General features: G+C 47.2%; 1 protein-coding gene across 4 annotated transcripts in view; it reads left to right on the plus strand.

Moving 5' to 3' along the window:
- The first annotated feature begins 240 nt into the window (after positions 1-240).
- The window catches only part of ETV6 (ETS variant transcription factor 6), a 251169-nt gene continuing 238752 nt past the window's right edge, over positions 241-12657 (plus strand). For 2 of the 4 annotated variants that reach the window (XM_042991764.1, XM_007076316.3), the window contains exon 1: positions 241-471. In XM_042991764.1, the coding sequence (XP_042847698.1) occupies positions 439-471 (33 nt within the window). In that variant the 5' untranslated portion in view covers positions 241-438. The remainder of the gene's footprint in view (positions 472-12657) is intronic. The other 2 variants (XM_007076315.3, XM_042991766.1) reach the window with 1 other exon arrangement.

The raw sequence follows: 12657 nt of genomic DNA on the forward strand, positions 1-12657 counted from the left end.
GCACTGAAACTCTCAAGATCAATGAGCAAAGAGCTTTCTCAGTTCTGCCTTTCAGTTTCTCTCTTCCAGGAAGGAAAACATTCGAGAGAGCGAGGGAGAGCGGCGGGAGGGCGGGGGGCGGGGGCGCCGGCCGCGGGTGGGAGGAGAGAGCGGGAGGCCGGCCGGGCTGCGCCCCGGGTCGCCGCGCCGCGCCGCGACCTGCAGACCCCGCCGCCGCGCTCGGGCCCGGCTCCCACGCCCCCGCCGCCCCGCGCACCCAACTCCGCCGGCCGCCCCGCCCCGCGCGCTCGCAGACCCCCGGGGCGGCTGCCGGGAGAGATGCTGCAAGAAACTTCTTAAATGACCGCGTCCGGCTGGCCGTGGAGCGCTTCTGGGTTGGGGAGAGGAAAGGAAAGTGGAAAAAAACTGAGAACTTCCTGATCTCTCTCGCTGTGAGACATGTCTGAGACTCCTGCTCAGTGTAGCATTAAGGTAAAGATCTTCTCCCCCTCCCTCTGCGTGCTCGGAAACCTTGAGCTGCACCGGCCGGGGCAGTAGTGCTGGGCTCTTCCGAGGGGGCTGTTGCAGTTGCCTCGGTTGCAGTGAATTATTTGGGGCGCCGGGGAAGGAGATGCAGCTCGCGGCGGCGGCTGTACCCTTTCGTGTAACCTTGCTGCTCCCCCCGCCGAGCCCCATCTCGGCTCCTCGCCCCCCCCCCCCCAGCCCACCCCCTTTCTTTTTGACAATTAAATGCCCGTCACAATTGGGCAGGAGGAACCCGAGTGGTCTCTAGACCTGTAAGACACCCCCGTAATTAGTGCGCTTTTGTAAAAAAAACAAAAACAAAAACAAAACAACAACAAACCTGCTCCTACTCCTACTGCCAACATGTGACTGAAATGTAACTTTTGTTCCGGAGGGGTGGTCTCCTTAGGAAAAAAAAAAAAAAAAGTGACTGCATCTCCAACGGGAGCTGAAGAACTTTTTTTTTTCCCCCTTAAAGGACTCCCGGGGTCAGATCAGACTGGATTTTTCCCCCCTCCTCTGATTGTAATTGCAAGCACTGTCGGAAAGACAGCCCTGGTGTCAGCTTTTCCTGGGCATTTGCACAATGAATTTCGTTCTTTCTTTTTTAAACCAAGGTAATTAAAGTTGCCGAGTGGTTATTGTACTCCGATGCATAGGAGAGTTAAGTAATCCCAAAGTAGAAAACTCCTGTGATGCATTATCTGAGTGACCAGGCAAAGTGACCTTCCCTGTTTGACAGTGCGGGGAGGGTATCTGAGAGTAGAAATCTCCCGGCTTTCTGGTGGTGTTTTGCAGCATTGTAAATGCAGGATGGTGGATGTTTGCAAACACGGTGTTTGGTTCCAGTATATGTACATGTGTATGTATCGATATCTATAGAGCCGGTGGTGCTGTGGTTTGTTGCTTCTAAAAAGTTGTAAAGTTTGCCACCGTGAGGAGGCAAGATGATTTGTCCATTTCCCCCAATTATTTTTCCCATCGCCGCATTTATTGAACACTTTATTTATTTCACGATTCCATCCGTCCCCCAGGTGGAAGAGCCTTCTGCTTCTGCCCGAGGCTGAAGCCACCGAAGTTTGTTTGTTTTTGGCTTGGGCCATTTAATATGTGCTCATTGAGTGGACACTGCAGAAACAATGAACAAATAACCTGTTTTCCTCATCTGTGGGGAATTAGAGAAACCTTTCCTGTTTTAACATGGCTTTTCCATTATGGTCTGTTTAAAGGAAACAGTATTTTATTATATTTGCTTGCTAGGTTTTCATAATCATACTCAGATTTTAGTGTTTCTTATCAGGTGAGATTTTCATGGATTTTAAGATAGGGCTAATGTGAACTTAAAAAGTGGGTTGGGTTTCTTTGTTTTTGCCTCACAGGAATGCCCAGTGGAACTTTTGTGTTTGTATATACCTGGGGTTATCCGTATGTCTGTGGTGAAGGGGGTGTCCCGGTAAATAATTTAAGCTACTTGTATACTTCAAAACTAGTTTCTTTTGCTGTATGAATTAGATTCTACAATGCACACGGTATGGATCATCTGTTTGGACGCTTCACAACACAAACAGAGGGAACTGCATAATAGGGATTAAATCAGTAAATTGTATTTAATTCGATGGCAGTAACTCTGGCATCAGGAAAACCGGACCAGCTACGGGGTCCTCATTTTCGGGTGACCGCAACAAAAAGCTATCCTTTCTGTGACTTTTCTTGATACTTCTTTTAAAGGGACTGCATATCCCCACCGTTCTCATGGGCTGATTTATGTTCGTGCATAAATCAGAAAACTCCTACTGAGTGGCTGGTTCCGCTGTACTCCAGTGGGAAGAGTACAACAGCCCCTTTCCTTGCTCAGACATGCAGAACTGGTCCCAAACCCAGACAAAATACCGTCTTAAATGTGACATAAAAATTTCTTCCCTTATTGCTTACCCTCAGTTTGTTTGTTTGCTTTTTTTTTTTTAGGTGCCTCTTTTCTGACTTTGTATTTCCGTGTAATTGAGCTAGATTGAATGTTCTCCACTGGTAATGAAGTATCACTTTTATTTGGATGGTTCTTCACGGAGCCAGTGTATGACTGTTCTGTTTGCTGAGACTGTGCATATGTTTAGGTGCACATAGGTGAGGTGTATTTTTTCCAAGGAGTTTGCTTAATTCGCTGTGTTCCAGTAATAAGTGTTGCAGATCAAGGCCTGGGGATTATTCCGGGTCATCTGAAAATGTTCTGGTGATGTGTGCAGTGTTTCATTTAGTCCTTGGGATGTGGTACAGTGACTGCATAATAAAAAATGTTTGCTGGTAACCCGCAAGCAAGTACCGGGATTGCTTTTAGAGCCCAGTAAACAATAAACTTTTCTGTGGAGCAAAGAAGGAATGTCAGAAGCTGTCAAGGATGACCTGATGATTCTGATGGATTGAAGACATGTGACACGGAAGCGTGGCTCTAGGTGGAGAGATTTCCCTTACTCGTCCACTCCACTCCTGAAACCTTCCTCCCTTGCTCCTGTTCCTTACAAGCAGCTGGTCAGCAAGCGGTAAACTCGGCAGCTGGTGCGATGGCACACAGAGGCAGCCACGGAGGGAAGTGCTTAGTTTACTTCTGAGCAGTGTCTGTTCTGCTAGAAAAGACCAGTGTACCATTTGGGTGCAATTTCTAAGGTGAAAGTTTTTGAATCAGTCAATCAGCGACACCTTCGTATGTATCACTTATGTGGCAGTGGGTGACCTTGGATGCCTGATAAAGCACTTTTATATTTCTTTGGCGTTTTATAGGCATCTTTCCGTCACATAGGGAGGTGACTTTCAGATGCGCATTGTACAGGAGAAGACAGGTTGACTAGCCCAAGGTCACCCAGACTGTCGTGGAGCCCCCACTGTTTCCCTGCACCGAGCTGCCCCATGCGTGGAGTGACACTCTAGTCCAAGAGTTTAAATGCTTCCCTTCCTGATCCTTGGGATTGTTCAAATGTAAGGATGGGGCAACCAACTATATAAAAAGTCAAATAACTTTTTTTCAGAGGATTGTGTGGCTGACTGCGCCGGTCATGGGACGAAGGAAGGAAGAGGCTGTCTTTTCCATCATCAGCCTTCACCTTCAAATCACCTGTTCAGTGTTAAGTTCAGCCAGCTTGCTGTGGAACGTGGTTATGGCACAGCAGACATAGTCCTTCATGTCTTGGTAGGCTGTTTTAGTCGTGAGGGCCATCCAGGTTACCAAAACTAGTGGTATAACTTCCTCTTCCCCTTTTCACTGCCCTCCCTACTTGTCTCTACTCTCCAATATGGTTGGCTTTCTTGGCAGAAAGAAATCTTTTTTCTTTTTTTTTTTTCTTTTTTTCTTTTGCTACAACTTGGATGGATGGATGGATGGATGGATGGATGGATAGATAGATAGACAGATAGATAGAGTGAGTGAGTCCAGGTTTCCCCTACTGGACTCTGAGCTCCTTGTGTTTAGCGATGATTGTCTTTGTATCCTGCTACCTAGCTTGGCACCTGGCATAGACATGTTTCTCAGTAATGTTTGCTGATTTGAAGTGAGGCATGGGAGGAGGTCATTGCCCTTTCTTCTGTTTGTCCCTGTGTACCAAAGGCTGACTTAACACCTGCATCCATTAGCTTGCGTCAAGTATTTAATAGAGCCACACTGCTCTCTCGGGGAGGCCTACGACACTCTCTGGGTGTCGGTCCAAAAATGATTATCAGTAGAATTTTGGTATAATAATACTATTTTTATCATTTTGGTAAAGTTAAACAAAAACGTTTGTGTCTAAACAAAGGAATTGAGTAAAAGATCATAAAAGGGCCTGAAGAATTACCTTAGAATCACGTTAGGCTCAGATTCGCAGGCTTCTAAGTTTCCCCCAGTCTCTCGGACAATTGAATCGGGGAACGTTCAGGCTTTCAGAGCTGGAAGACCTTAGAGATCACCTGGGTCAGCCTCTTATTTTCATAGGGAGGGGCTCCAGAGAACACAGTGGCTTGGCTTTGGCGAATTGGTGACCGAGCTAGGTTGAGAGCAGCGCAGGCCGTGTTCTCAGGCCCCTGCCCTGCATTTGCTGGGTTCGTGATGCATCCCTATAAAAGGCCAAGGACATTCGATACAATAGGCTGCACTCTCTCCGGCACTTCCTAGCTTGGTCCATTTTAATCCCAAGCCAGCTGGTATGAGGGCACGGAGGTATGTGCCAAGGAAGATGTGTGTGGGGGGGAAGCCCTGGGCCCAGAGGGTGTATTGTTAGACGTGAGAAGAGGAAGGAGTAGGAGTAGGGGATCAGGGAAGAGGGACTTGACAGACTTGTATTTGCACCACTGTTTGCAGCACCAACTTTTGTTTTTTTTTAATTGTAAGACACGCACGATGTTCCGTTTACTGTCTTACCCGTGTTTAAGCGTCCAGTTCAGTAGTGCTAAGTATATTCGCATGGTTGTGCAACAGATCTCTGGAACTTTTTCGTCTCGCGGCTCGGAAACTCTGTACCCACTAAACACGAACTAAACACTGCATCCCTCTCCCCTCCTCCCAGCCCTTGGTAACCACCTTTCTGTTTTCTCTTTCTATGATTTCGACTACTTCAGTGCTCTGTGGAAGTGGAATCCTAGACTGTCATTTTGCTTATCGTAATGTCTTTGAGGCTCATCCACGTTGTACCATAGCAGGTAATGTCTTTGAGGCTCATCCACGTCGTACCGTAGCGGGCACGGGATTTCCTTCTTGTTTTAAGGCTGCGTAATATTCCATTTTATGTGTATGCCACATTTCCTTTACCCGCTCACCCGCTGATGGAGATTTCAGTTGCTTCTGTCTCCTGGCTGTTGTGAATCCAGCTGCAATGAACTTAGATGTGCAGTTATGTCTTCGAGATCCTGCTTTAAAATTTTTTTTTTTTTTAACATTTATTTATTTTTGAGACAGAGAGAGACAGAGCATGAACGGGGGAGGGTCAGAGAGAGAGGGAGAAACAGAATCTGAAACAGGCTCCAGGCTCTGAGCCGTCAGCACAGAGCCCGACGCGGGGCTCAAACCCACGGACAGTGAGATCGTGACCTGAGCTGAAGTCGGCCGCTTAACCGACTGAGCCACCCAGGCGCCCCTCGAGATCCTGCTTTAAGCCCTTTGGATGTATGCCCAAAGATGGGACGCATGGAATGCAGCAACACTTTTTTTTTTTTTTTTTTTTACAGTGTGTGAGAAGTCTGGTACTTCTGTGCTGGGCTGAGGGAACTGGGCCTGTTATGAAAAGCGCCCTTTTCTGAGGAAACCTTGGGTGGGCCATAGGCTCTTTTATCTAGGGGTGGCCAAACTTATACCTCAGTTGAGGTGTAGTAAGCTTCCTGTTTCACACAGTATGAGCTAAAAGCATGGCAGTTGGTCCTAGAAAAGTAGCTTCCTTCCTTCACATAGGTCAGTCAAGGGAAGAGGTACCCCTGATGTGGCTACCAGAGAACCCAAAGGAATTCTGTAAATCTGAGTTGAGCTGCGTGCGCTCACGCCAAGGAAGGTAGAGGGGCAAGGAGGCACGGGGTTATTGGGACGAACGGGAAGAGCCGTTTCATTTCATTACCAACTGTGAAAAGTTGCCCTTTGGTGTGGTTCTCCCAGCTAAGCAGCGCAGTGTTAAATGAAGCCCCCTAGGGTGTGGGGGTTTACAAATGGCATATTTTTCTCTGTGAATGTGACTTTAGCAAAAGTGCTGGTGTTCGTTTTCAGGCAGAGTCTGGCCCTGCTGTATTCGTTGTTAGACGTGTGTCAGAAACCAATCTCTGTGTGTATTTGTTGCCGAGAATGAATGTGAGTACACTCAGGGTTCCCAGGCCAAAAGGGGCCCCGCTGAAAAACTAATCCCCGCCACACCTAGTATTTGGGGAGTGGAAGAGTAGGCTGAATTAGCAAGAAGTTGGGATTATGGCCCATTGAGCAGAAAACACATTCTTATTTATTTCTCAACGTACAGGAACCAGACTGATAAAGCGTTGTTCACTGGGGCGTCTCAGGATGAGCCCCAGCGAATAGGCAAAAATGACGTGTGTTCCACATCACCTGTTGGTTAGAAATGAGTGCTGCTGTGTGCTCGAAACTGTTCTTTCAGTGTCGAAATGGTACCACAAATATATCATTTGCCTGATAAGCCTTTCTTCTGAGGTGGTGAAAATGTACAGTTCATCTGGTCTTGGTCTAAATGAGCTGGAATTTTCAGACTGTGGGAGGATGGTGGGGGTGTTGAGTGAGGAAGGCATTAGCCCGAGTTTGGTAAGTGTGGATTCCCAGATGAGCATGGCCGCGTCTGGGTCCTGTGGATTAATGCTTATGGAAAACTGGGGAACACTTGAATTTTGGAGCTTTCCCAGTTCTGTGATTAAAGGTGTCTGTCAGCTGTTTTAGTGGTCATTGCTCCTACCTTTTCTCCCCTTCCTCCTCCTTCATCACCACCACCACCAACAACGTCGTGTATGGAATACCCCTGTGTGCTGGTCTGTGTGCTAAGGGCTTTACCTACATTATTTTGCTTACTCTTCACAACTCTCTCGAGGAGAGAGATTCTGAAAGATTCTGAAGCCCGGAGTGTTTAAGCCATGGATTGGTCCAAGAGCTCACCTGCCATAGGTGGTAAAGCTAGGGCCTATAGTTCCAAAGCATTTTCCATGACTGTTCTTGGGTGCGGCCATCTTTATGAAGAGAAGTAGGAAATCGAGAGTGACGAGTGATGGTGGAGGCTCCCATGAGCTGGGATGAAGGGCAGGAATGAGGCTGCAGAGATGTTTATGAGGCTCCAAGTTCCCTTCCCATTCTGGGTTCCCCTGAAGGTGGATTTCTCCTCACTGTTCCTCTCACGGTGGGGAGAGCTAGATGGCCACACTGTGCAAACCATCTTCGAATCAATGTCCAGATCTTCCATTTTTATTCCAATCTCTGGTATTCGCTAGCGATGTTTTGTCTTTCGACGGGTTTCATTTTGGGCCCTTTATGTTGTCAGAAACCTTTCTTTTCCCTCTCTGCCTTTTTCTTCTTTCCCCTGGCACCTAATTTCACCTGAATGTGGGTGACAGGCTGTGCGGTGTCCTCTCATCCTGTCCAGCCTCTGGGTTGGATGCCTTTGTCTGCGTTACTCTCTGGTCAGTCTCTTTTCCTTCCACAGCTTTTTTTTTTTTTTTTCCCTCCCTTGAAACTCTTTACACCTATCGATCAACGTAAAATTTTTCTTTAACCCATCCCTCATGTACATCCTCAATACTGTATGATTTCTGGGAATCTGTTTGAGATCTTTTCAGATATTCCCTGATTATCGCCTACCACCAAAGGAATCATCTTTTTTTTCCCCCTCCCTCTTTCCTGATAGCCTGACCACACTGGCCTGGTTTATTTTACTTGAGTGAAGAGAGGATTTTGGCCATCTGACTTCACAACATTTTGGATTTGAATGGCTCTAACAAAGCCTGTCTACAGAGCAGATGTGGGGAAGGAAGCAGAGAGAGAGATTGTGTGGAGGTAATAAGAAGGAATCTAAGAGCGCCCAAGCCAAATTTCTCATGAAACAGATGAGGAAACTGAGTCCGTTGGCATTTATTTATTAACTTATTAATATTTTATTGAGACAGAGCACAAGCAGGGGAGAGGCAGAGAGAGAGGGAGACACAGAATCCGAAGCAGGCTCCAGGCTCCGAGCTGTCAGCACAGAGCCTGACATGGGGCTTGAACCCACCAACTGTGAGATCATGATCTGAGCCAAAGTCGTACGGTTAACCGACTCAGCCACCCAGGCACCCCTGAGTCCTTTGGCATTTAAATAGCATGCCTGAGATCACATTGTGCATTGTACCTGAGCCAGAGCCAGAGTCAGAATCAGGTGTTCTGTCCTCGGGCCATGTCCCTCTAACACTGGCTGGGGAAAAGTGATACAGAGCAGACAAGAATTCAGAAAGTGAAGCTTTATCACAAGGACTCCTATAGAGTTAAACCCATTTGTCTGGCACCCCACAATGACTGATGATATTAATGATCATAATTATGACTTCCAAGTTAAAGACAAGCTTTAAGTTATGAGATTTAGGAAGTGAGAAAATGTAATGCATTTTGGAAAGCTATCCAACAAAAATGTTTGGCATAAAAATAATGTGAAGTTTTAAAAGGCTACGCTTCAGTTATCTGGATGAATGACTTACGAAAAATATGTTAGTCCCCAGTGAAGACAGGAAGGAGCTATCCAATAAATCTGTATGCTCACCAGACCTGTGTACTCCTTGGGGGTATTTTCCCTTTGTGTGTGGGAGTCAGACATACGGAAAACGATCTCATTTCCTGAATGACCTGAAAAGGACGCATCACCCCGCCAGCACGAGCACTAAGGGTGAGTGTGCACAATGATGTAAGTGTCGCCACAGTGTAGTTCCAGTCACCTCTACTTCAGATTTTGATTCGCATTTTATTCTGTCTGGTGTTCTTTGGTTCTCATCTATAAAGTCAATTTCCCTTAAGAGGATTGTAAGTTGCTGGGAAGAGGGGGCCAGTCATTGCCTTACCGCCGAGCCCTTCTCGGGGAAGACCACGGACACGGGAGTGGACCGACAGGAGTGTGAATCCTGGTCCTTGAACTTGAACTTATTAATCTTCATCTTCAACCTGTGAACTCATCTGAAGTGGTAATAAAGATACCTGTCTCTTGGGATATGTCAATTTCATAATGCAGCAACTTACTTTGTTAAAGAAAAAAAAAAGGTAGTTCTCTCTCCCTTTATGTATCCTCCACAATATCTAGATCTGGAAGGAGCTAGAGATTTTCTAGAGCGTGCCTACGTGATACAGTTGGTGCAGCGGCCAGAGATGTTGACGGTTTGCTCACGTGGCTGGTAGGTGGCACCTTCCAGAACCAAAGATCTAGGTCTCCCCAGTTGGCCGACTCCCAGCAAGCGTCCTTGCCGCTGTCCCACTGGTTTCTCCTAGGGCTGGGGTCACTCAGTCCTGGTTGAGCAAAGCTCATAGTTTAACTTGAATTGAATGCAAGCCTTGACAATAGGACAGATGAGCCAGCTGCGGTTACATGATAATAACCAAGGCCTTTGGCATCTTCCAGTAAAGTTTTGAGGGAATGGCTAGTACGGTTCTGAATAAGTTTCAAAGATAAAAAGAAAAGGAAAAAAAAAACAAACCCTAAGCCTGGAAGTACTGTGCAGTGACTCTAACTAGCATTATTACTCAGCACTCAAGTATTTGAACCTACTCAGGGATCCGCTGGTTCACACAGTTGCTTATTATTTGCGGCTGGGGCGAGACTTGAACGAGGGCATCGGTTCTTTAGTCTGCTTTTGTTGAACAGGCAGTTCCACGTCTGTCTGACCACAGAGCAGACACTGTTTGCTGCGGGGTGGTGAATTTCCAGTTTCAAGAGCCGGGAGTATATATGGCTCTTGGTGGAAGTTTATACAGAAGAGTCTGAGAAAGCCAAATTTGTTACTTTGGGCCATGAGGGAGCCTTTGTTTTTAGACGTTCAGGGACCGACGTATCTGTTTTCAGCAGCTTTGTTCTCTTTGCCGTGGACTTGAAATGCTTTCCTGAGTTTTCCTCTGCGTGTCCACGTTCCATGACAAGATGAAATGAATGACCCTTTTTGAGGCACAGTGGGGAGAATGTTGGCTCCTCGTCTGCTGACCCCACGCGGCGGGCGTGGGTGCTTTCGGGCTATTGGAAAAAGAGCATAGGTTTGGAAAGAAACCGTTCCTCTGCACTCTTCCTTGGAAAACACAAGTGAAAGCTGGATATTTTCTTCTCAGCTGCCTTGTCCCCTCCCCAGTGGGTTATGACGGGCCATGTAACTTTATCTTTCTGGAGACTTATCTGTGTAACAGGCAGTAACCCCTGCTCCACTGACATCCCCTATATGTGAGGAAGCAGTAACCAAAGATGAGATGCTGACTCTAAACTATTTCCTGGAAGAAAGGAGCTGCAGATACAAATCAGCCTGGTAATTAAAAAAAAAAAAAAAACGAAGCCCCAAAGAACAGCCTGTTTGTCTCTGAAGTTACCCATTTCTCTAACACCTTTCCTTGTCCCCTAGTGAAAGTGTGGGTCTGGGTGTGGCCCTGGTGACAGCGTTGGGAGATGGGAAAGAAAGGAGAGGGCTCAGATCTGCCCGCCTGGCCACGGGTGTGGCCAGAGCAGCGCTGGGCTCCCTGATGGAGAATCCAGGTCAAGGGACAATTTAGAGTTTGTGTCATCCAAAGCCTACTAATTAACACTCAGATCAATACATCTGCACTGGGGTGGGCAAGAGGGAATGTCACAGAGACTTGATAGAAAGGTGGGTGGGACTTTGCTGAGCTCTTTTCTGGATTGTTCTGAGGAGCTCAGCCAAGGGAAGGGGACTTTTCTCCACCTTAGTTCCTTCATTATTCACTGTTGCTTCAAGACCATTTGTCTTTCCCACAGTGTCCTTGACCATCGAATCAGAGTCTCCTGCCAGAGGAGAACCACATAAGAGAGTCTTGTGACTCACCATATGGTCTAGCTGTGTCTTTTCACGTATAGACAGACTTGTGATCACAGGTGGGGCCCCCAAGGGGACAGAAGTGGATTCTCTTTCCTCTGGGCCTGTGTGTGTCCTTGTGCCCAGCTTCCTGACACATAGTTGGTACACCCTCGTTTTGGGAGATGGAAAATCGGAAGGATTGGACCCCTGGTGCATTTTGTAGTCGCTGTGTCCTCCTTTTGACCTGAGATGTGGGAGGTTTCAGATCTGTGTCATGAGGTCACATGACTGGTACTTTGCACTGTTGAGACCCATGGCTCTCCTCACTCGTGGGTCTTGACATTAATGGCCAGTGATGGGTGGGGACAGCAGGTCAGGAGTCCCTCTCACTTGGTGCCTTTGATGTGGTGAGGTGGGGAGAGCTGTCATTTGGGACTGAAATATGAGTGACATAGGTCCTTGGTCTGGAGGTGTCCTCTTCCCCCTGGCCAGGAGGGCTGAATGACCCAAGGTGGCTGACTACATCCCAGATCCCCTGGAAAACTGCTAGCTCTTTATTTGACTTTGTGCCATTTAGTCCTTCCCTTAGTCTGCTGACTTGAATACTTTAGGATGAAGTGGAAGGAGAGACCTTATGAGTCGAAAAGGTAAGAGTTTTTACCCTCCCAGGGCACCTGGGTTGGGTGGCTCCGTTGGTTAAGTGTCTGACTTCGCCTCAGGTCATGATCTCACGGTTCATGAGTTCGAGCCCCACATCAGGCTCTCAGCTGTCAGCTCATGGAACTCCGCTTGAGATCCTCTGTCCCTCTCTCTGCCCCTCCCCTGCTCGCTCTCTCTCTCTCTCAGAAATAAGTAAACATTAAAAAATTATTTAAAATAAAAAAGAGTCTTTACCTTCAGAAAACCAGAGACACAGAGGCTCACTTTCTGAATTTTGCATTGCGCTTTTTTGTGTCTCTGAGACTTTATGCCTTTGACTGTGAGCTGGGTGGCGATGGTCCATTTCTCTGCAGACAGAAGCCCCCTGTAGGTCAGATGTAGCTTTTGAACACAGTGGAATCCAGTGGGGATGTTGGAGGGCACGGGAAGGCCAGAGTGATGATCTTATCATCTTTGTGTTGCCAAGATAGGCGGGGAGATGGGCAAAGGGACCCGGGCGTTCAGATACATCTCAAGTGGGGCACCTATTAGAATATCCGTCTTACTTACTCCCACCCTTCCCGGTACTTTGGTTCTTCTACACTACCTACCTCAGGAAATGAACCAGGGGGCCCTGATATCAATGGCAGGATATTTCTTGATCGTCTTTTGGGTGCAAGGGGAGATCTGTGGGACAAGACCTCAGAGGGAAAAGAACCCTAAAACTGCAAGAAGGAAACAAGGTCTAGAGCCATGCAGACCCGCTGAAAGGCCTAGTTATTCCTGCAGAGAGGGAAGAGGTGGCCCCAAGGGCAGAAGTCACCGTTACTTTGAGTTAGCTCTTCTGAGAACTCTTCTGTCTCAAAAAATTTGGTAAAATAGCCAAATGGAGCTTCTGTAAACCATGGGGAATGCCTATGTGTGCTTTTGTGGTTAGCTCTCGTGTTGAGCAGTCTGATTTAAGGGAAAGATGCTTCTGTGTACATTTCCATTTCAGTTGTGGTATTTGAAGGTTTACCATGGAGGAGGAGGTGTGGGTGAATGAGAAGACAG

The sequence above is a fragment of the Panthera tigris genome, chromosome B4 (assembly GCF_018350195.1).
Source record: "Panthera tigris isolate Pti1 chromosome B4, P.tigris_Pti1_mat1.1, whole genome shotgun sequence".
In the NCBI taxonomy this organism is placed as follows: domain Eukaryota; kingdom Metazoa; phylum Chordata; class Mammalia; order Carnivora; family Felidae; genus Panthera; species Panthera tigris.